Below are 23,946 nucleotides of genomic sequence, written 5' to 3'. Positions count from 1 at the left end.
ATAATGCTGAGATAGGTTGCATATTTAAAAAGTAAGAGAATAATACTGGGAGTCATTAATGAAAAGTCATTAATGAAGGAAGGTTCAGATGTATTCTAAAGAGAAGCTGAGAAAAATGGAAGAATGTACTACTACAAAAGAGACAAAGAAAAAAGAAACCAAAATATGACAATAAAAAAGAAAATTGGTAGGCAAGAAATTTTGCAAGAATTTTTTTTATTTTGCAAGAATTATTTATTTTGCTAGAAAGCAGCCTTTCCATGTAATTAATCAGTGTGTGAAACCAAGTAAGGTTCGTGGGGTTTTTTTTTTACCTTCTTGAATGCATTTTGGATCTGAGGAATCTAAGCTGCACTGGGTGAGGCTAGTGCCCACACATTCTCCAGTAATAGCATGGCATGGAAGGTTATTGGAGCAGTTCTGGCAACGGAACTGACAATTTGTGCCATGAAATCCAGGATTACAAACTAAAAGAAAAAGTCAGAATTAAAATAGCAATGATATAATGTAGAACCTTGATAATAAGGGATTTCTCCACTGCACCCTAGATTATTTCAATGAACTGTTTCACCGAGGGCTCAAGATAAATGATATAAATATTGTATGCACATGTTCACTCAGAAGGTGGCTACTAGTACATTGTTGAGAGACAAGACTCCAGTGCAAGAACACGTGCACAGGATTGCAGACTTAGTACTTTCCCCCTTCATGCATGTGATATTTGTCATTTTTATAAACACTGAAGACAGACCAATATTATTGACCCCGTATTATATCTGGGAAATGGAGAAGAATGATAAATAAAGAATGGTTTCTCTAAGTTGTTTGTTGTTTAGTCGTTAAGTCATATCCGACTATTCGTGACCCCATGGACCAGACCCCCGCCAGACCCTCCTGTCTTCCACAGCCTCCTGAAGTTTGGTCAAAGTCATGTTGGTCGCTTCGATGACACTGTCCAACCATCTCGTCCTCTGACGTCCCCTTCTACTCTTGCCTTCACATTTTCCCAACATCAGGGTCTTTTCCAGGGAGTCTTCTCATCTCATGAGATGGCCAAAGTATTGGAACTTCAGCTTCAGGATCTGTCCTTCCAATGAGCATTCGGGGTTGATTTCCTTCAGAATGGATAGGTTTGTTCTATTTACAGTCCAGAGGACTCTCAAGAGTCTCCTCCAGCACCACAGTTCAAAAGCATCAATTCTTTGGTGGTCAGCCTTCTTTATGGTCCAGCTGTCACTTCCACACATTGCTACTGGAAAAACTATAGCTTTAATTATGCAGACCTTTGTCGGCAATGTGAGGTCTCTGCTTTTTAAGATGCTATCTAGGTTTGTCATCGCTTTCCTCCCAAGAAGCAGGCGTCTTTTAATTTCATGGCTGCTGTCACCATCTGCAGTGATGATGGAGCCCAAGAAATTAAAATCTGTCACTGCCTCCATATTTTCCCCTTCTATTTGCCAGGAGGTGATGGGACCAGTGGCCATGATCTTAATCTTTTTGATGCTGAGATTCAGACCATTTTTTGCACTCTCTTCTTTCACCCTCATTAAGAGGTTCTTTAATTCCACTTTCTGCCATCAGACTGGTATCATCTGCATGTCTGAGGTTGTTGATATTTCTTCCAGCAATCTTGATTCCGGCTTGGGATTCATCTAGTCTGGCCTTTCGCTTGATGTATTCTGCATATAAGCAGGGAGACAATATACAGCCTTTTTGTACTCCTTTCTCAATTTTGAACCAATCAATTGTTCTATATCCAGTTCTAACTGTTGCTTCCTGTCCCACATATAGATTTTTCAGGAGACAGATAGGGTGGTCAGGCACTCCCATTTTTTAAAGAAATTGCCATAGTTTGTTGTGGTCCACACAGTCAAAGGCTTTTGCATAGTCAAAATCCAGCTTGTACTTCTGGGAGTTCTCAGTCCCCATACTGCTGAAGCCTACCTTGTAGGATTTTAAGCATAACCTTGGTACCACATGAAATGAATGCAACTGTATTGCAGTTGGAGCATTCTTTGGCACTGCCCTTCTTTGGTATTGGGATGTAGACTGACCTTTTCCAATCCTCTGGCAACTGCTGAGCTTTCCAAACTTGCTAGCATATTGAGTGTAGCACCTTAACAGTGTCATCTTTTAAGATTTTAAATAATTCAACTAGAATGCCATCACCTCCACTGGCCTTGTTGTTAGCCATGCTTTCCAAGGCCCACTTGACTTAACTCTCCAGGATATCTGGCTTAAGGTCAGCAATCACACTGACTGTCAGGGACATCCAGATCTTTCTGATATAATTCCTCTGTATATTCTTGCCACCTCTTCTTGATGCTTCTTTTAGGTCCCTCCCATTTTTCTCCTTTATCATGTCCATCTTTGCACAAAATGTTCCTCTAATATCTCCAATTTTCCTGAACAGATCTCTGGTTTTTCCTTTTCTATTATTTTCCTCTATTTCTGTACATTGTTCATTTAAGAAAGCCCTCTTGTCTCTCCTTGCTATTCTTTGGAAGTCTGCATTCAATTTTCTGTAACTTTCCCTATCTCCCTTGCATTTTGTTTCCTTTCTCCTTTCTGCTATTTCTAAGGCCTCGTTGGACAGCCACTTTGCTTTCTTGCATTTCCTTTTCTTTGGGATGGTTTTTGTTGCTGCCTCCTGTACAATGTTACTAGCCTCTATCCAAAGTTCTTCAGGCACTCTGTCCACCAAATCTAGTTCCTTAAATCTCTTCTTCACTTCCACTGTGTATTCATAAGGGATGTGGTTTAAATTATACCTGACTAGCCCAGTGGGTTTTCCTACTTTCTTCAGTTTAAGCTTGAATTTTGCTATGAGAAGCTGATGATCAGAGCCACAATCAGCTCCAGGTCTTGTTTTTGCTGACTGTATAGAGCTTCTCCATCTTTGGCTGCAGAGAATATAATCAATCTGATTTCGGTATTGCCCATCTGGTGATGTCCACGTGTAGAGTCATCTCTTCTGTTGAAGGAAAAGGGTGTTTGTGATGACCAGCTCGTTCTCTTGACAAAACTCTATTAGCCTTTGCCCTTCTTCGTTTTGAACTCCAGGGACAAAATTACCTGTTGTTCCTTTTAACTCTTGATTCCCTACTTTTGCATCCTAGTCTCCATCTTTCTTTGGTGTCAGTTCTAGAAGGTGTTGTAAACTTTTATAGAATTGGTCAATTTCGACCTCTTTAACAACGGTGGTTGGTGCATCAACTTAGATTACTGTGATGCTGAAAGGTCTGCCTTGGATTCATATTGAAATCATTCCATCATTTTTGAGATTGTATCCCAGTACAGCTTTTCCACTCTTTTGTTGACTATGGGGCTACTCCATTTCTTCTATGGGATTCTGAATTGAATTCGCCCATTCCCGTCCATTTTAGTTCACTGATACCGAGGATGTCAATGTTTATTCTTGCCATCTCCTGTTTTCCATATCTAGCTTACCAGTGTTCATAGATCTTACATTCCAGGTTCCTATGCAGCATTTTTCTTTGCAGCATCGGACTTTCCTTTCACTTCCACGCACGTCTGCAGCTGACCCTCCTTTCGGCTTCGGTCCAACCACTTAATTAGCTCTGGAGCTACTTGTACTTGTCCTCTGCTCTTCCTCAGTAGCATGTTGGACGCCTTCCTACCTGAGGGTCTCATCTTCCATCATCATATCTTTTAGCCTTTTGTTTCTGTCCATGGAGTTTTCTTGGCAAAGATACTGGAGTGGCTTGCCAGTTCCTGCTCGAGGTGGGTCACATTTGGTCAGAACTCTCCACTATGACCTGCCCGTCTTGGGTGTCACTGCAGGGCATAGCCCACAGGTTCTCTGAATTACTCAAGGGGTTTCCCTAAGACCACATAGTAATATATAAACAGGGAACTGTGCAGTCTTTTAACTACTGTGTTATATTGTCTTTCTAGAAATCTATGTTCTCAATATCCTGCTTTGGCAGGGGACTGGTCTAGATAACCTTTGAGTTCCTTTCCAGCTGTCTGGTTCTATAGTTCTATGATTATATACTAGCTACTGAACTGCAAATCCAATACAAAATGGTTTACATGACAAAATCAACATTTTGTCTGAAAAGGATGAGATGTGCAAAATAATCATTCACATCATACCTTGATACAGATATCACAACTTCCACCCCGTTCCACTCTAATATTGTCATATTTATTTTTCTGAACCAAACATTCCTATAATTATTTAGACTTTAAAAACTGAAATGTTACTTACAAGTATAATTAGGGTTAGAATAATTATTTACAATAAAGACAGGATGCCAAACAGAATGAGAATAAAGATATTTGAATAGGAGACAGTATTATCTGTATCTGCCAGTTATCAGTTTTCAAGCCATTTTTACGAAGTCAGAAAAAGGGCTTAGTCAGAATATCATACCACAGTATTCTAAAGAAGTCTAGCTTATATTGAATGAGCTGACGGACTTTGCTTATTCTTGAAAGTTTGAGTGCTTAAAGAAATTGTGCAGCTTGCATGTGTTATCTGCTTAATATTATCATTACATTGAACTGGGCATGCTAGGTTGTATCTTTCTTAACAGGCCACAGATCAGAGTTCCTCATTCATATACAACAATAAACTAATTGCTGATGAAAGGCCCATGGTTTGTTTAGCTGTTTTACTTGCAACAAGAACTATCACGGAGTGTCCACTGAAATCTTGGCCTGTTGTGTTCAAACCAGGCTAAGGTATACAGATTGGTTACTTTTTTGTGACTCACCGGATTTCAAATACAGTATGTCTTCAGCGTTGAAGCTTTTGAATACCGTCTTCCCACTGACCATATAGTAATGGCCCTGCGAAAAGACTACACCAGTACAAGTAGTTCGCTCAAAGATGCATTCTTCCTGAGCAGACTGTAACGTATAGAAAGTGTTGGGCAATGCCTGTTGTCTTTGTGGTATTATGTGACCTTTGTACTCCTGGAATATGTTCAGATCTGTACAGAGAGAAGAATCAGAAATCATCTGTTCAAAGATGCAGCATTAAGAAGATACATGTTCAGCTCAGTCTAGGACATCAAGTATATGACAAAGACATTCATTAGTGCTGTGCACTAATGGGATGGTAAACAAACAAACACCTCTTCAGCCAGATTCTAGTCATGCCACCTAGCACCTGTTTAGTCCATCAGATGGCTTGGATTCTAAGCTTTCATTAAAACAGAAAACTGAGTTCCTAAGGTTATAAATTGGAAATATAAAGGCAAGTCAATGTTGACCAATTACTTTGCAAGAAAGAATCCTTTCCATGTAATTAAACAGTGTGTTGAACCATGTAAAATTTGACAGGATTTCACAGAGATAGTATAGACAGAATATTCTATAAATGATGCAATTGTGGGAATGTTTGGTCTCAACATGGTTCGCAAACAGCTGACATCTGCTTCCAAGACTGCCTGCAGACAGTGCATGGAAAGCAATGAAGCCATAAGAATGACTGCTGGCTGGGGAATTACGAGAGGTGCAGTAAAAACAAACACTTTCCCAAGCTTTGATATTATGAATGTGACTCCAATTCCTGCTTTGGTAGAGTTGGACTCGATGACCTAAATGACTTTTCCAGCCCTACAGTTCTGTTAAGTCTATGAGATTATGACTCTATGACCTTCCAGAAAGATGACTAATTACTAAAACCTCCTGCTTGTTATCAGTATTATTGATAAAGAAATTGTAATGGTCTTTTTGATGAACCGATTCTACATTTGTCTTGATATGGCTCTTTGGACTACTTCCTCAGATAATATACCCTACTAAATTGAGAGGTCTTCTGCCTCAGTAAATGCACATAGGAGACAACAGCTGTGTATCTCAACTTATTAGGAAGAGATATGGGCAAGGCTGCCTTCTTGGACTACAACTCTCAGAATCAGCATGGCCAGTGCATTCCAGAAGATGTAGCTCTGCTATGAATCTCATTCTCTGTCTCAATATAGCTCACAGCAGCGAGTGGTATAGAAAAGGGGTGGCACATTAGTTTGATTCTTGCTTTACTGTATTTTCCATGTATATAGGAAAAATCCAGTATCACTCATGAGGGATGCCTGTGGTGTTCTTATGGAACTGTTTGAGTGGGGTTGCCATCAGTAAAAACTGATGGTTAAAAACATTATTTCTTTAATGACGTGTTTCTGTGCCATCAGATGTGAGTGCAGTATAAAGGAGATTATCAACTATATCAACATTTTGGGGTAGATAACTCACTTTCATACTTTCAAAATGCATGTTGGGATTGTTTTTAGAATGCTCCAGTATTAGGTGAATATACTTCTGGTTTTCAGAAGGAAAAGCACTTAGGGTTGCTCACTTAAGGTAGCCCCTTTTCTCTGAATGTACAGTATTGTGTACAGCACTAAGAAGTTACCATCAGGTGAACACCCCAAAAAATGACGTATAAAATTATAATACGAAGAGATATGCTAGCTGATGGTCTGGGGCGACCTTTGTGCATTTTCCTGCTAATAGGCACAGACTGGCTGACATTTAAGAGTGGAAACAGTCAGAAGCTGCAATAACATTAATTAATAAGGTGAACTTCAAGGAAATGGCTTGCTTGCCTTATAAAAATACAGTACTGAATAGTAATACAAAAGCATGGAGACACCCCCCAATAAAAATACTGGTACTTACTTTCTTGTCTTTCACATATGAAATGTAATTTTTCAGAGCACTTTGCTGCCAGCAGATTTGACTGATTATTAAGAAGAGTGCCACAGCCACTACGTGCATTCCTTTGTATCCTTAACCTAAAGAAAGATGCAAATTGTAATGGTTGTTGTGACGTTTCGCCAGTCTCTGTGGCCAGCATCTTCAGAGAACTGGAGTAGGAACTCTGTCCATGCTCTGTTGCTGTTTGTTGGATAGTTAAGTATTCATAGCTGTGGGAAACAGCTTTTGTCTTTTTTCAAATTTTAACTATATCTTCAGTCACTTTTGTAATATAACTCATTATATCTCAGTTTAGTAATTTGCTTCTCAGAGGGCAATTTGAGGTAGTAATGACTAGACTAATACTTCAACTCCCTGCAGTCTAGTGGTTTTCTGACAAATTCCAGTAGCACAAGCACACAGTTCTATATTCCATTTTAGCTCAATGGCTGGTAATTGCATCATTCTGTGGTGCTTGCTTACAGAACAAGAAATGAGATTCAATATTATGTGTGTAAGCTTCACAGAAAAATAATACAGTATCTTCAAAAAGCACTAAGCCACTACATGTATTTGTCTGGGAGTTGCACTCTACTTTTCTGTTTCCTCTTCTATTATTGCCTCCCCTCCTCACCCTATGCATTTGGCTGTCCTCAGGGCATAGGTCTGGGACTGCCATTACTGATCTGTAGATTATCCTTTTATTCTTAATGCTAAGACTAATTTGTTTTAAAAAAATCTTATTTACTTATTATCATGATATTTTGAATTTTTGGGAAAACTGTACATGTGATAATGCCCTGTGACAGTATTAATTCTTAATAACCAAAGAATAATAAAGAGATCCCTCTGATAATTTAGGAGATCTTTTTTTTTCTGCATTTGGTAGACCAGAACATGGATCCCGACTTACCAATATATCCTTATGAAATGGAATGAAAAAGAGTGTAAAGAAATAGCTTTGAATTAGACCTTGCCATCATTACTTTCACATTTTAAATTCCTATATAATTTAACTGCCCACCAAAGACATGCTCATCAGCTAATTGCCCTATCGAAAGACTGTAGCACAGGATGAGGAAAAGCAGGAGACAGAGAGCCTGGTTACATTAGGGGAAAAAACATATTTGAATTGGATTTAGCATGTTTTAAATCGATTTTTTAAAAAGTGACTACAGATCACACATGGAAGTGCGGAATGTTTTGACAGGGAATCTGCTATTTTGATCAGAAATGAGGTAAAATAGTTTTCTGTTTAAAGTCATTTATTTTAACTTTGATGTCAAATCAGTTTGCTTTGAATCCTTTCATCTTACGTGAACACATCTGTCAGTGTAAGTTGTGTCCTTCTCCCCCCCCGCCCCTTGTATGTGCACGTCTCCCTGCTTCACAAGCCCCGTCTCCATGTCTGTATGTGTGTGTATATATGTTTCTGGCAAGGAGTTTGACTGACATTGGGAAAAAAACAGTCAGGCAGCACAAGGGAAAATTGCAAGCCTTGCTTCCCAACCCACCCACCCTCTCCTCTTTCTCTCTGGCAAAGTTAACTTCTGACTGACATAGCAAAAGAAATTTTATAAAACCGGTCAGCTAGCATGAGGGGGAATTGCAAGTGTCACTTTCCTCTGTCTCTCTCTGTCTGCCCCCCTCTCTATTTCTTTGGTGAGGAGTCTCTGTCTGACATAGCAAAAGAAAATTTTTTAAAACCGGCAGCCAGTGTGGAGGGGAATAGCAATCCTCACTTTTCTCCTGTCTCTTTCTCTGTCTCTCTCTTTCTGTGGTTAGGATCCTCTGTCTGACATAGCAATATCCCTCCCTTGCAAACTTTGAAGGGGCTGGGCTTTGTCAAGGGGGTCAGGCTGGCTCAGGACAAAGCCTTGATTGCAATTATTTGAAAAATCTATGTAGTCCCCTCAACATAGCTTAAAAATGCATTAAAGCATTTCCCAAAAGGAGGTACACACTGACCCAAATACCATGTGACTATCTACCATGTGAATTTAACACAATTTGAAAACCATGATCCAGCTATCGGTCATTCTCATATTGTAACCATGCTATGAAATGGAGTAGCAGGTGTAGAAAACTGACAAATCGGTGTCATTACATGTCCTTTTGGCTTTATTCTAATTGCTTCCTTAAAGGCAGTGCTATTCATACTTGTCCTTTGTTCCTCCTCAGTAGTGGACTGAATTCCTTCTGGCTTGGGAGTTTCATCTTCCAGCACTATCTCGTCTTTCATTTTGGATCATAGGTTTTGTAAGGTAAGAAATATTCAGAAGCAGTTTACAACTTCCTTCTGTGCACTACTAACAAAAGTTAGCTTGAGAGTCACTGTGGTTGAGATTCTCTCTGAGGTGAGCATCTGCACAAGCATGACTCTGATCCTCTTAGCACAGCCTTCCTCTTCCTCAGTGCATGGACAGCAATTGTTTTCAGCCTCTTTGGTTCTGGTTGTGAGGGAACCCCATGCGGGGGGGGGGAGAATCACACACATGGAGGACGATGTCATATGCACAAGGGGCAGAGCTCCACCCATCGGGAATAAAAAATTAGAGAGACTGTTGACTGTGGTTGTCTGTGAAAGATCCTCCACCTGTTTTACCTTCCATTATAGCTGTTGCCTAATAGCTACCATTATCACTACTGGAACAACCAATTCTCTACCGTGGATCTGACCATTAATTCCGAAGAGTGTGAGTGTATCTTAGTGTGGTGTCTCAGCTTTGATCAGTTTGTCTAGCATAATCTTCCTAGGAGTCCAGATTAATAATGCATCTAGCCTCCTAGTGGCACTGCTCTCAGTCTCCCTGACACACTAAAATCCTCTCACAATTTTTAGGCATGCATCCAAGAGAGGGTTTTATCAACCACCTCTCTTTAAGCGCTTTCAAAGGGTGTTAGACATAGATGTATGCATAAATTGTGGAAAAACTTTGTCAAATAAACTTTTTGCTGCACATCAGACCTGTTTCTTCCAGTCTTAACATCAATAAACTTCTAGGAAGCTTCCAATACTTTCCCATTTCCCTGTACAAGTGAGATCTGCAACAAAATGTTGTAGTGTGGTGCGCTCCAGCCAATTAGACATGCTTTCTTCAATTTGATCCAATTCCTCTCTTACCTCCCTCCCATCTTCCTGCATCCACAATAGTCGGTCAGCATTTCACCCTTTCTAATATCCCTGTACCCCCTATCTTAGGTTTCTCCAAACCATCTAGCAGCTCTTTTAGTAATGCACAGCATCTGGGCTATATGCAGATAAGTAATGAAAGATGAATTTGATATTAGTACATAGGATTTATGTTGCTATATGCCACAACTTGCTACTGACATATGGTGATCCCAATGTCTCAAACATGTGGCCCGGGGGCCATTTGCGGCCCGCTGGATGATAGTTTGTGGCCCCCACCTTGCCTGCCCACCCGAAGTACTCACGCGTCCTCTGCTGTCAAGAGACAAAAAAAGCCTCGCCTTGCTCACCGGCTCTCTCCCAAGACAGCACCTCTTGCACCCTCCATCTGGAACTACAGCCTGCCAGCCAGCCCGCTTGTCTGCCAGCTGGCAGTCTGCAGTTCCGGATGGAGGGTGCAAGAGGCGCTGTCTTGGGGGAGAGCTGGCGAGTGAGGCACGCTGACAGCCCTTTTCCCCAAGCGCCCGAGCTGCTGCCAAGCAATGCCTGAGAGCGGAGCTCACTCCCAGCCCATCCTCGAAGAGCGCCTCCAGGGAAGCAGCTCTCTGGCTCTCTTTCTCTCTCAGCACCCCCAACACCAACCTGGCCAGCGGCTGCCTCAGCACCCAGAGGTGCTTCCTCCTCCTCCTCCTCTTCGTCCTGCTTCAGCCGCTTTGGCTCTGGAGGCTGCCTGGGCTTGCCTCATAAAGTTTGCTCCTCTGCTGAGTGTGCATTTTTTGAGTGGGTGGCCTTCAGAGGAAGGTTGTCGGACCTCCATGTGTGTGTGTGTGTTTGAGGGCTCGCTCACCCCTCCTCCTCCTCAGAGCCCCAGTTGGGCTAAGGAAACTCCTGGGCGGCTTCCTCGGGGCTCTTGCTCCACTTGGCGGAAAATCTGATGCGGCCCAGCCTCAGCCAGACTCTGCCTCCAGCGGCCCCCAGGTAAATTGAGTTAGAAACCCTGCAATAGGGTTTCTAAGGTGTGTGAGATGATCAAAGGGTGGTTTACCATTGCAACCAGCCAGCAAGTTTCAACAGACAAGCCAAGATTTGGGCCTAAGGCTCCTGAGGCCTGGTTCAACACTCTATCCAGTGCACCACACTGGTTCATTCTGTAGGATTACCTCTCACCAAATTGAAGAACCTAGCAGATTCTTCCCCACCATGTCAATTATTTCAATCACCCCCATCCTAATAATCTAAAGTGGCTTAAAAATCCATGGCATCTGAATTGTTAAAATGGGACTTAACAGAAAGTATCCACATACTGTCAGCTGCTAAGCTACTATTGCAGCAACACAGGTGAACAATTCTGTCCTTAGTTTTTTAATTGATAAAAGAAATGTATCAAAATCTTACCAGTGTAAATTAGTTTGTGCTTTTGTCCCATCTCCCCATTGCCACTCTCCCTTCTGGGAGTGCCACTGTATTCCAATCCACATTTGTTCACTTATCATCTGTCTCAGCCACATCTACAGGGCAGACAAACGTATGTTTATTTCCTGCATTTTTAAATCACTCACTAACCATCATTCTCAAGCCAGTGTACAATGAACTAACAATATTAAATATTGAAGCATAACAATACAATAAAATATCACCAAAATCCTTTAGAAACAGACACACAACACTGTTAAAATTTAGAGGCACAGCCTCAGCATAGTCCACAAATGTAACCGCATCCACAGAAGGGGACAGACTTAAAATGCAGTGCCTCTCTCCTCAAAAATCAATCAATCACTCACTCAAACAAACTGAAATGGGAAAGGTATCACTTTCAGTGCAGAACTCATCTCATGAAAGAGGAAGTCAGAACACACTTCCCAGGATGCTATCCACTCATCTCCAAAAAGCTGGCCCAAGAAGTCTGGGCTAAAAGATATGTCTCGCTACATCTAAGACATTAGAAAGAGGGAGGCAGCAACCTCTATATTTGACATAAGATTAAAATTAACTTGTACATCAAAAAAGTTTCCAACCTTTGTATCAGGAGTTTCCAGCTGAAGTAGCCTTGTGCCTTTGAAACGTGTGCATAGCTCCTGCGCTACCTTCCATGTCACTTTTCTTTTTTTTTCTATCAAATAACATTTATCTTTCCAGTACCACCAACCAGCACCAAGAGAGCACTTCAAACTGTACAAACCTGATATCATCAGCAGAGAAAAGTAAGTTGCAAATAAAACTTTCTTTTGCGTGTATACCAAACACTCACGGGCACATGCGCCTGGTATCTATAGTGACCTAGTTTGTCCTTGCGTACTGAATAAGAAAGTATAAAGCCTTTCTCCCTGTGCTTAGATGGTAATTATTTTCTGTATCAGGTAAACTGTGAGATTGATCCCCTCCCCCTTTCTATACATGCACAAATATTTAAACTTTGACAACTGTTGCTCTGGTTGCAAGGACCATTAAAATGTAAATGTTTTAGATTAATTTTATGTAAGCAACCAGTGCATTCTGTCATGCTTGCTCTCTGTGTGTATGCTTGGCTTCAGAAACACAAAAGATACCAAAGACATTCTGTGCAAAATTATACAAACTGTGACAAGGAAATAAAGCACTTGGGGTCTTGGTCTTATGCTAGGGATGGGATTGGTTCTGTGGGCCTAAGAAATCATAATGAGCTGTCACATTTTAAGAAGATTTCTTCAGGTCTCTACTAATAATATGTGACTCCTGTCATTCTTTCTTTGTTGTGTTCATATGCAAATATCCCTTTGTATAATTTGGAAACTGAGCCGTTTCAGAATTATGAAAGAGCCAATAATTCACTTAGAGTCTTTTCCCTCCAAGAGATAGTTTAAAAATTGGAACCCATTCTCAAAAACAAGTTCTGTATCTTGCTCTTTCCTCCAGGGTGAATTTTCCTTATAGAATTTAACTGTGGTTTTGCATCACAATAGTTCCAACACCAACCATACTAAGTCCAATCAAAAATCCCATCTTAGTAAGAATTTAAAACTAGGGACTGAAGTGGATTTACAATTCCTCTTTATGGGAAAGGCTAATGTCAATAAAGGAATATCATTAAACTAAAAATAAAGCCTAGATAAAGCCTAGCATAATGAGGAACTGTAGATAAAAACAGCTGCCTAGTCAGCCATGCAAGCAAGCTAATAAAGAAAATTATCAGGGAAATGGAACCAAGAAGCAGTCAAGTTCAGCAATTGCCTATTTGTATCACGAAATAATACTTGGGCAACACCTGATGTCAACTGTGTAAGGTCTCCACTCACACAGCTTTCTGGAGGCAAGAACATCAGGGACTCAAGCAATACACCATGGCTTCCGAGCACCACCTAGATTATGAGACTTTATCAGTCTTTATCAGATTATGAGACCTATCTCTCAACAATGGCACAGGATGAGAGAATAGAGAGATTCGCAGATTACAAAGATGGTTGCCATGGCAACACCAGCACCTGACTAGAAAACACTGACTACACCACAACTTGCATATACAGGTGTATTATAATTTCCTCCAGGAAACGCACAACCACTCATTTCATCCTTACAATTATTCTGTCCATTAGGGCAGACTGATTAATAGAAATTGACCCAAGGTTATCCACTGAGCTTCATGGTTCACTGAAGATTTGAATCTTGGTCTCTCCCTGGTCCTAAATGCAACATTCAAAACATTACACTCCTACATGCTTACTCATGGACAGAACAAGGCTGCCCATCCAGATTGTTAACTAGGCAGACCCTGCTCAGTTTCATTAAAACTTCCTAATGTTTATTATTACAGAGGTTTAGTGCTTCCGGGTTACTTTAAAAAAAAAAGCTCTATAAGAAAACTTTGTATATGCAGAATAAAAGCAAAATTATTGTCAGGTACTTCTTTTAAAAAAAGGAAATAATCAGACTCACCGAGAGAACAGATACCCACGCTCGTAGGTGCAGCACAAGCTATAAAACCTTCACATGTTCCAGTTACAGGGTGGCATAATTTGTCCCAATGGCAACGTGGACAATCAACTTCACATTCTGACCCATAATATCCATAATCACACCCTTTGAAATAATGATGATGATGATGATGATGATGATGATGATGATGATGATGATGATGATGATGATGATGATGATGATAATAATAATAATAATAATAATAATAATAATAATAATAATAATAATAATAATAATAATAATAATAATAATAAAAACCATTTTAGAATGCTTCACATAAAACTTCATGCAATCCTTATAAAAGGCCTAGAGAGTAGGCCAGTACACACAGGGATAGGAGACTTGCATATGAAACTGGAACAAAAGTTTTCCCAAGGTTACCCAAAGATTCGTGGAGAAGCTGTGATTTAAATTAGGGGTTCCTAACTTCTCAGGAATGGGGAGGTACAAATGTACATGATTAGAATGGGGAAGTTGCTATGGATCCACAATGGCCTACATCTGCATATTTTTGTTGTATGCATATCTTTCTCATCCCCATTAGACTTAGGAGAAATTGGTTCTGCTAGTTTTTAGCAGGAACAAATGTACACAATAGTGACGGGCTGGTGGACTGTGTCTTGAAACTCGTATTTCTACAATCTCTAAAATATTGCTTGTCTTTAAACCTGTCCCCCATCCTGTTGGAAGCATACTCACTTGAATGCTTGTTTGGTAACAGTGCGTTAGACAAGCATTCAAGAGTGTATGCTTCCTACAGGTTTGCTTTTTTCATTAAAAAAAAAAAAGGCAGCCAACCTGAAATGTGTGGAAATAGGTCAAGAGGAATCATTCAGATTAAGAGCTGTACACACATCATTTGAGAAACAAAGGCAGGTGTGGAAGTTTTACAGTAGAAGGTAATAAGACCTTGCACCAACTCTTGTTTTTTAGTCTGTTGTATCCTTCACTGTCAAATCAGTTCTGACTCATTGTAGGGTTTCCTAGATAACTGACATATTTAAAGGAATGGTTTTACCACTGCCATGCCAGAGTGAATTTCCATGGCCAAGTTAAGATTTGAACCCAGATGTCATGTGTCCCAGTATGATACTCTATCCTCTACTACACCACACTGACTACTGTACTGCCAGTTTTTGATAATATCTGTACAAAGGCTGATGTTAAAAGACCAGATGACTAAAACACGCTATGAAACATTTAAAATCTTCATGGAGGAACAGAAAGAACAAGGTTTCACACAACATTTGGGATACTGAAGTCATCTGAAGTTATCAGCATGTGAAAATCCACTGTAGAGACAAACATTGTAATACTGTATTGTGAAAACTTAATGAAAATTAGCATTCAGTGAGTAATCATGACAATTTGAAAAATAACTCAGTTATGACTACCTGATTTTAAAAAAGTCACACTTGAACCAAAGGTGCCACCAACCAGTTCAAGGCCATTGAGTGTGAAATATCCAGACTGCCACAATCCAAAGCCAAGGCATGAAAACTTCTGCTTAATACATTCATCCCTTGCTTCACTGTAAGTCAAATTGTCTGATGAACTTGGTGTCATTGAGATCACTACTGCATCCCAAAAGCCTGAATATATATCAAGGTCTGCAGATGGAGAGAAAAAAAAATCCTAAGGTACACTCAATTCTGATTTTTAATTTTTATCAACAACACAGCATTAATACCAGGTTCCCACAAGCTGTGATCCAAGTGTCAGATATCTGACAACCCCATTTTTGTTGCTATTTCCCCTCAGCTGAGTCTGAAGGAGTGTTTGCCAATGAACAGATGAATACAATATGTAACAGGGTTTGGAGCTTTGATTGCTTATCAGTTCATAGGACTCCCGTATATGTGGTTTGCCGCATAATTATGTACAACATACAAGGTGCCCCCTTGTGACCTTTATATAGGGTTTCCTCATATCCACTGTTGTATATAGGGTTTCCTCATATCCACAGTTTCAGGCATCCATGGAGATTATAGAACTGATCCCCTGCTGATATGGGTGTCTTACTGTAATTGCAACAATTATAGTGATTCCTAGAATGAATCACTATGGCTAAAAAGATATAATTCAGGAAATTACCATCTGAATTAAGCTCCGTCATGAAGCTTAAAATCAAATACAAGCAGCAATACAACTTACCTAGTTTCTACATCTCTTCATTATTTCAAATGATTATCCTTCACATTTATTCAACTCCAAAGCAACAATTTTAAACAGATGTAAACCAAAGCAAGCTATACTCTTACAATGGCTGAAATCCTACTGCTTAGCATAGTAAACTAAACTAAAGTAGGCCAGTTTGAACCAGTGTGGATATGGTGAGTCAGGTCCTCCATATGTGCATGCATATTTATTTATTTATTTATTTATTGAATTTATATGCCGCCCACTCTACCCAGAGGTCTCTGGGTGGCATACAATAATTAAAATTCAATACAATAAAAATAAAATGATTAAAATACAATCAAAATACAATTAAAATACAATTAAAATTGCCCTCATCAGGACCCACAGTTGATGTTATTTCAATTAAAAGCCTTCTTTTATGTACTTGTGCACATGCAAACACACACACACACACACACACACAGAGAGAGAGAGAGAGAGAGAGAGAGAGAGTACTATATAATGATTAGCATCAGAGATAGGAATATTCGTATACCAGTTAGGATCTGGTGAGTAATATCCAATGTAATTTCCATAGATTCAGTGGGCTTACTCTAGTTGTGATTTACTACACTAATCAACAGGATGTTGCAATCGGTATGTTAAGCACACAGCAACTCAGGGCTTTTCATTCAATGCTGCTTAATCCATTTCAACACTTCCTACTTGAATAGCTTATTATACATGAGAATATAGGTGAGCATATTCCAAACCTCGCTCAGCTGGTCTTTTGCACACCCAGTCTCTCTTATTCTTACAGGAAATTTTTCGGATAACACCTGTATTTGATATGTCAGCACATCTTCGCCATCTGCGTCCCTTTGGAAGTTCCATCCTGATCAGATAAATTAAGAGACTCAGTCAAAAGGAGGACTTGCCTTCATTTGTATAGGTCCCATTATTATTTGTATCTCCCATTATGAGCCGGCTTGGGAGTTAAGATCACCAGGAGAAGCCTTTCTCTCAGTCCCGCCACCTTAACAAGTGCATCTGATGGTGACACAGGAGAAAGCCTTCTCTATTGCTTCTCCCAAACTTTGGAACTCCCTCCCACAGAGTGACTCCAACTTTGCTGTCCTTCCGCAAGCAGGCAAAGACCTTTCTCTTCAGGCAAGCCTTTTCACAGTAGCTAACTGTGCTTGATTTTTTTTTAGATGGATTGTTATGCGTTATTACTTTGACTGGATTTTTAGTACTACTTGTGTTTTCCATTTTTCTATTTTCCATTTCTCAGAGTAGCATTTTAAAAAAGCATACTAATTGTTTTTAGCTCTAATATTGTCTTTTGATGATGTAAGATGCCTCTTTACTCATTCTTAGCTTTAAATATTATTAATGGTGTTAATCACCGTCGTATACTCATTGTTTCCAGCTTCAGATATTGCCTTTCAGTGTGGTAAACTGTCTTGGGTCCTTTTCAAGGAGACAAGGTAAAGGTAAAGGTAAAGGTTCCCTTTGACAATTTTTGTCCAGTCTTGTTCGACTCTAGGGGGCGGTGCTCATCTCCGTTTCCAAGCCATAGAGCCAGCGTTTTGTCCGAAGACAATCTTCCGTGGTCACATGGCCAGTGCGACTTAGACACAGAACGCTGTTACCTTCCCACCGAAGTGGTCCCTATTAATCTACTTGCATTTGCATGCTTTTGAACCACTAGGTTGGCGGGAGCTGGGACAAGTGACGGGCGCTCACTCCGTTGCGTGGATTCGATCTTACGACTGCTTGGTCTTCTGACCCTGCAGCACAGGCTTCTGCGGTTTAGCCCGCAGCGCCACCACATCCCTCTTTTCAAGGAGAAAGACAATGTAAAAACATTTAAATAAATAAATAGAACAGCTAAGAAATTGAAAATTAGAGAGAATAACAATGACAGAAATTTAGCAACCATGAATTGTTACTAAAATGCATGTGTGTGAAGAAAAGAAGTTACCTCTAGATAAAGTATTTTTCTTTTTTAAAAGTCACAGTGCTCATTGCCTTATGAAATAAATATAAAAAGGAGTACTTGAGTTGCAGCAATATTTCATTTAGCCTGAGTGCAGATTCACAGATTCTATTTAAGATGATAGCCAAAGTTTTGTCACTGTCTAATGATGATCTAGGTAGCGCTTGAATTTTCAGAATTCAAGGATTCCCAGTGCTGTAATTCAGTGTTCTGGTTAAACTGCTGTACTGCAGCCAAAACTGTGCTCATAACCTGGTGTTCAATCCCAGGTAGCCAGCTCAAGGTTGACTCAGCCTTCTATCCTTCCAAGGTTAGTAAAATGAGTACCCAGCTTGCTTGGGGATGGGGGGGCAATGTGTAGCCTCGATAATTACAGTAACTTGTAAACCACCCATAGAGTGCTTTAATGATTATGGGGCAGTATATAAGCAGCACACTTTGCTTTTTGCTTTAGGAGGGATAGAGGCAGAAAAAGTTGTGAAAGTTTGCATAGAGCTCCAACACAGTAGAAGCTGTGGAGCTCTGACATGATGAGGAGCCAACTAACGATCTCCATCAGGATCTCTTCTTCTCTTTGCCTCTTAGCACTAATCTGTTGCAAAGCTGACTTTAGAAAGCATTAGAAAAATTGGAGACAACAGGCACTAAATTGAGGTGAATGGACACTTCTGCAAGTGCCCCTTTGTACTGGATCAGGCAATCATACAGGGCAGAAAGCACAGAAAAGCAATGCCAGCAAGTTGGAGCAAAATTGAACCACCCTTACCAGCTGAACAAAAGAGAAGATTCTCCACTAGGCTTCTCCACAATGAGTTTTATGTTGTGTAGTAGCTGGTTTTTAATTTGAATTCATGCATACCAAATCCAACACAAGCTGTGGGTAAATGGCCAAGGTACTCACCCTTTACTTTCATAACTCTTTCTGTCATGTACCCCTTCTGTCTCCTAATCTTCTCCTGAATTGATTTCATGATTTTGTAGAGGCAAAGGACTTTACAGATAGTGTACCCAGTGCCAGATGTATCACTTTCCCATTTTAATGGTCTCCGCTGAGCCTTTTTATGACTATTTACGTACCTGTTCTATAGAGCTGAATGCAACGCAAAGATCTGCTTGAATTAGCAGATGTCATGGTCTGGATCTGATGCCCACCAAAACTCTAGGCTACCATTATACATACCACTCCAGTGCACTTGTTGCAGGGTCACCATGTGACCAAGTCCAGACATGATCACGGTCAATATCATGCAGCCCTAACCATATCCAGCTGGTGAAAAACTTTGTTAACCATTTCTGTAAATAAGATCAAGATGACAAACAAAATGACAGTTACAAGGTACAACTGATTTAGAAAACAATAAGCGAATCCACAAATACTGGAAAGATAAGTGTTGAGTTAAAGACTTTGCTTCACAACAACAGAAATTGCCTCCGGCTTCAGATTACTATCAGGATGCCTTTTGCAAGCAATGTCTATCTGTTACAGTTCTAAATAGTTACAACTCACAATGACAAATAAAACAGATCAAAAGTGGTGCAGGCTTTACGAAGCATCATCTACTTGAATACAGCCTCTGCCTGTTCAAGAAAGAAAGGCAGGATCTGGAAGCAGGATCTGAGCCATATACAGTATGATCACACTAATGGATTACTCTTTTTGTATGATTTGCTGGAAGCTTTTCCTGATATTCAGTCTAAATCTGACTTCCTGTAGCTTGAGCACATTATTACATATCTTGCATTCTGTGACAACAGAGAGCAGATCCTGCCCCTCCTCTGTATGACTACCTTTCATATATTTGAAATGTGCTATTATCTCTTTCCTCAGTCTTCTTTTCTCAAGGATAAACATGCCTAGTTCTTTCAGTCCTTCCTCCTAGGGCTTGGTTTCCAGTCTCCTGATCAACACTGTTGCCCTCAACAACATGCTCTAGTTTGTTGGCATACTTCTTAAAGTGTGTTGTCCAGAAGTGGACACAATTCTCTAGATGATGTAGAGAGTGGGAATGCTGTTGATGTAATACAGTATATCTTGACTTCAGCAAAACTTTTGGTGAAGTATTCCATGCTATCCTGCTTAGCAAGCTACCTAGGTATGGGCTGCATAGCAAGAATGTCAGATGGATATTATGAAATAGTGAATATGACATTTTTCTGAACTGTGATTTCTCTACACAGGGACTTAAATTCTGAGAGTACTGGCTAGTGAAGCCAAGAAAAGTTATAAGAGAGAGAAACAAAAGTAATCATACCAGATCATGTTCCTCTTCAACCCACAGAAGTTCAGCAGCCCTAAATCGACTGCAAGAAGAATTTGCCTCTCTCCAGTTTCTGAGACGTTTTCTTGAGAAATAGTAACAGTACTTGTTCCAGTAGCGCCATTTTTTCATATCTGGGCATCTCTCACTCACAGTGCCTTTAAAAACAAGTGCTCGGTAAGCCACTTAATACTGATCTCAAAATGAAAGTGACAGACATTTATTGTTTGCAGACATAAAAGTTCTCAAATCATTCACTCTCTTCATGTCAATGGTAGAAGTAGAAATATTCTACAGACATCTATAACAGCAGGAATGGAATCTATGGAACAATACCATCAATACACAATTATTTGTGTATCATTACACCACCTTGTGTATCATACCAACTTGTATCATTACACCAACCTGTGTATCACACAAACTTGTATCATTACAGTACAGGACAATGGGATGACACCAGTTCGTCTTTTCTAAAAATGTTCATGTTAACTGGTTGAACAAGTATGGCAGAAGTGGTCTTTTAGACCAGATGGGCGGGGTATAAATTAAATTAAACTAAATAAATAAATAAATAAGTGATGGCTCTTCAGTTGTGGGCTCCTAACCCACAACATGACTGAGCCCGAAATAGTTAAATCTATCTCTCCCCACCTCAAATGAACAGTCAACAAGCCCTATAAAACAAACAAACAACTTCATTGCTGTTTCTCTCACTTATACCCCCCACAAAAAAAGAAAGAAAAGAAAAATAAAACACTAAAGCACTAATTGCCAAAACATCTGGGAACTATATTTTCCTGTGAGCTAACTCAAACTCAAAACTAGAGGAGAAAGGTGTATAGTTTGGCATGTACTACACTGGGGTAGAAAAGTGTGGGGTACAATTCTCTGTTCCAAAACTGTAACACTTCCAATTCCTAAGGTCACAAACCTCTCTCCCCCACCCTCTATTTTTGATTTTGAGAAAAGTAGGAGGTGTCACCTGTGAGAGGTCAGGGCAAATATGGCCCATGGGCTCTTTGTAGCTTTCACTCCACTGGTCACTTATCCTAAAAGAATAGGTTTCTCACTACTTCCCACAATCTTTTTGATTATTTTTGTCAGTAAGACAAAACCTCTAACAGATCTACATCATCATACAAAATACTTTATTCTGTTTGTGGAATGTTGTCTTAATTGTTGCACTGTAAAAATCCTCTTCCAACTCAGAAAAACAACACACAAAATTTGTCCAGTGAATATAATGGGATCAGCTAATCCTTCTGTAATTCTGCTTGCAGCCTATTTTAACCGATCTTCCTAATCCTCTCCATTGAAAGGATGTTGTTGTGGGCTTAAATGTCTGAACTGAACCTGACCGACTACAGGATAAAATTGTATGTCCCAGAGTATACACCTGAACAACCATTTTGGGGGTTTCATTTTTATTACAAAGATTCTACAAACTGGGGTGCATTTAAGAATATTTGCAAGAGTTGCTTCAGGGAAAGAGAGAGGAATCAATAAAATCATACACAATTATAGTGTTATTTTTAAACTTACTTCTTGAACAATTTTCTATAGAAGACTGATCCCAACAGGTGGATTTCTCATCACATAACCCAGTCAACATGTTACAACGTGCATTGTCTCTACACATTGGGCATTCCTGACTACACAGATGGCCATGATGTCCTGGTGAGCAACCTAAGGTTCAGTGAATCAAAATAAATTTAGAAGTGAGGTGTGGTTAAAAAAAAACCCAAACAAACAAGCCCCAAGTAAGTATCCTCACATTGCTAGGTAAGTTAGAACATATGAAGAATACTGCCGTATCAAATTGGCCAGTCCGATTCCTACATGTAACCCTTAAGTAAATCTTGATGACAAAAGCCCTCTATGTTGTTCTCCAATGACTGGTATTTGGAAGTAGTGTATGGTGCTTCTCTTCATGGAGGTTATGTAAAATCATACAACGTGACATTGTGCTAAAATAAATGTTTCAGGTGCCACAATATTCTTCGGAAGATTTTTTTTCTACAACAGATTAGCTCAACAATCCCTCTGGAAACTGTTACAATGGAAAAATGTTTCAGTGGTTAGTTAGAAAGAAACTAATGACTAGTTGGAAGGCTACTTGAGACAAGCTTTTTATCCTGAGGTTTACTGCTTGAAATGTAGGATCTGACTCATGTCTTTCTATTGCTTTTAAAATTCAGAGAGTCAATACTTTTTTGTTTGGCAACTTGTGGATGGTACATACTGTAAACGCTTTACAAAAGCCAAGAGTCACTCTGGAGTTACATGTTTCTATGGCATCTTCTGACATCTAGTTTAATTTAATGAAACACTTTTATTTATGAGGTAAATAAATAGTAGTAGTAGCAGCAGCAGCAGCAGTACAATATTAAAAAAAAACAGAATATGATCCACATTTTTATCTTCGTAATAGCTGATCTTTTAGGACATTTTGCAGGCATTTCAAGCTTATTTCCCCAGCACTGAACATTCACAATTGTGTACTAGGACCTGAATCCAATCGGTAGACCAACTAAATAAACTCAATGATTCATCAGTGGAGCCAACAGCTCCATTCTAGCTGGGGCTATTAGGTAACTGGATTGAATAATACATCTCTAAATATAGAGTGGATACTTACTGGTTTTTAAATGAAATATGTGGTGAGCTGAACCAGACACCATTTCCATTCCAGTGACGAGAAAATGTTCATTTGTCCAGCTACTTATTCCAGTACAGTTCTCTCTTAGTACACAATGGATTTTTGCTTCAACAAGATCTTTATATACAGCCATAGGATAAACAGCCAGCATAATTTTCCCAGGGTAGCTAATGAAAGGGTCATGACCATCTTTCAGAAAACAAAATAATATTTTAGTCACAATATTTCTTCAAGGAAATATAGCTTGACTTATAGACAAAACACAATGGTTTTACATGGATACAGTTAGTACAATTATACTAACAGTTGGGGAATAAAACACAGGTAAAGTCTATTGTTTATCAGGGCTTGTGTGGCAACTGCACACACAGTGCTTAACAGTTGTCCTGTCCAGTTTACTTAAGCAGTGTTCTGATTCAGGGTCTGAGAACCAGAAGTACTTCATCAGAAAATCTTATCTTCCCAATTTAAACAAATCCTTGTACTTAAAACACAAACACACACACATATATACACAAACCCAAATGCTAACAAAACACCATGTTCTTGCTTATTCTCAGACGCCTCCCCACCTACCCACTGATCGTCTTCCTTCCTGCCCCAAATAATTTCATCAATTTGTGATTGTTGTATTATATAAATTGTTTCACTTTCGCGCAAATAAGATGAATTAAAACTACAATTGAATTATTGTTCCAATCCAAACTAACAGCATCTAGAGCCAAAACCATAACAAAGGCAGAGTAGATGTCCACAGGTTTGACACAGTAGCACTTCCAAAGATTTTTACTAGGCCAAGTCAAAACACTGAATATCATATAAGATCTTGAACAACTATTAATCAGTCCACATTCAGAAGTGCCAAAGAGAATAGCAGGCTAAGAAACTCTGCAGTAGGTGTGAGCAGACTCGGAACATACATTGTATATAACAATCAATTCCTCCAATTAGTACCTATTTCTGTTTCGCAAACATAAAAATGTTTTTCAGAGCATGGTAGCGCTTGAAGTGTTCCTCCTTGTAGCATTTGAGCACAACCATTTGCTGTTGCCGGAAAATCCCATAACCTGTTTAAAAGAAACTCTTGACTGTAGTGAATCAAACTCTTTACAAGTCCTGGCTTATAAATTTAGAAAGGACAATGAAATGCCCT

General features: G+C 39.6%; 1 protein-coding gene across 1 annotated transcript in view; it reads right to left on the bottom strand.

Moving 5' to 3' along the window:
* Positions 1-23,851, bottom strand: part of LOC110085944 (secretory phospholipase A2 receptor) — a 68,820-nt gene extending 44,969 nt beyond the window's left edge. Inside the window, exons 1-10 of the mRNA XM_078385777.1 lie at positions 21,677-23,851; positions 20,126-20,289; positions 19,054-19,166; positions 15,145-15,360; positions 13,712-13,855; positions 11,818-11,981; positions 11,198-11,310; positions 6,652-6,767; positions 4,743-4,961; positions 315-467 (exon numbers count right to left, since the gene is read on the bottom strand). Coding sequence (XP_078241903.1) covers positions 315-467; positions 4,743-4,961; positions 6,652-6,767; positions 11,198-11,310; positions 11,818-11,981; positions 13,712-13,855; positions 15,145-15,360; positions 19,054-19,120 — 1,192 coding nt within the window. The 5' untranslated portion in view covers positions 19,121-19,166; positions 20,126-20,289; positions 21,677-23,851. The remainder of the gene's footprint in view (positions 1-314; positions 468-4,742; positions 4,962-6,651; positions 6,768-11,197; positions 11,311-11,817; positions 11,982-13,711; positions 13,856-15,144; positions 15,361-19,053; positions 19,167-20,125; positions 20,290-21,676) is intronic.
* Positions 23,852-23,946: the final 95 nt, after the last annotated feature.

The sequence above is a fragment of the Pogona vitticeps genome, chromosome 2, assembly GCF_051106095.1.
Source record: "Pogona vitticeps strain Pit_001003342236 chromosome 2, PviZW2.1, whole genome shotgun sequence".
In the NCBI taxonomy this organism is placed as follows: domain Eukaryota; kingdom Metazoa; phylum Chordata; class Lepidosauria; order Squamata; family Agamidae; genus Pogona; species Pogona vitticeps.
The sequence above is the reverse complement of the archived record's forward strand: the minus strand, read 5'-3'. Positions and strand labels throughout refer to the sequence as shown.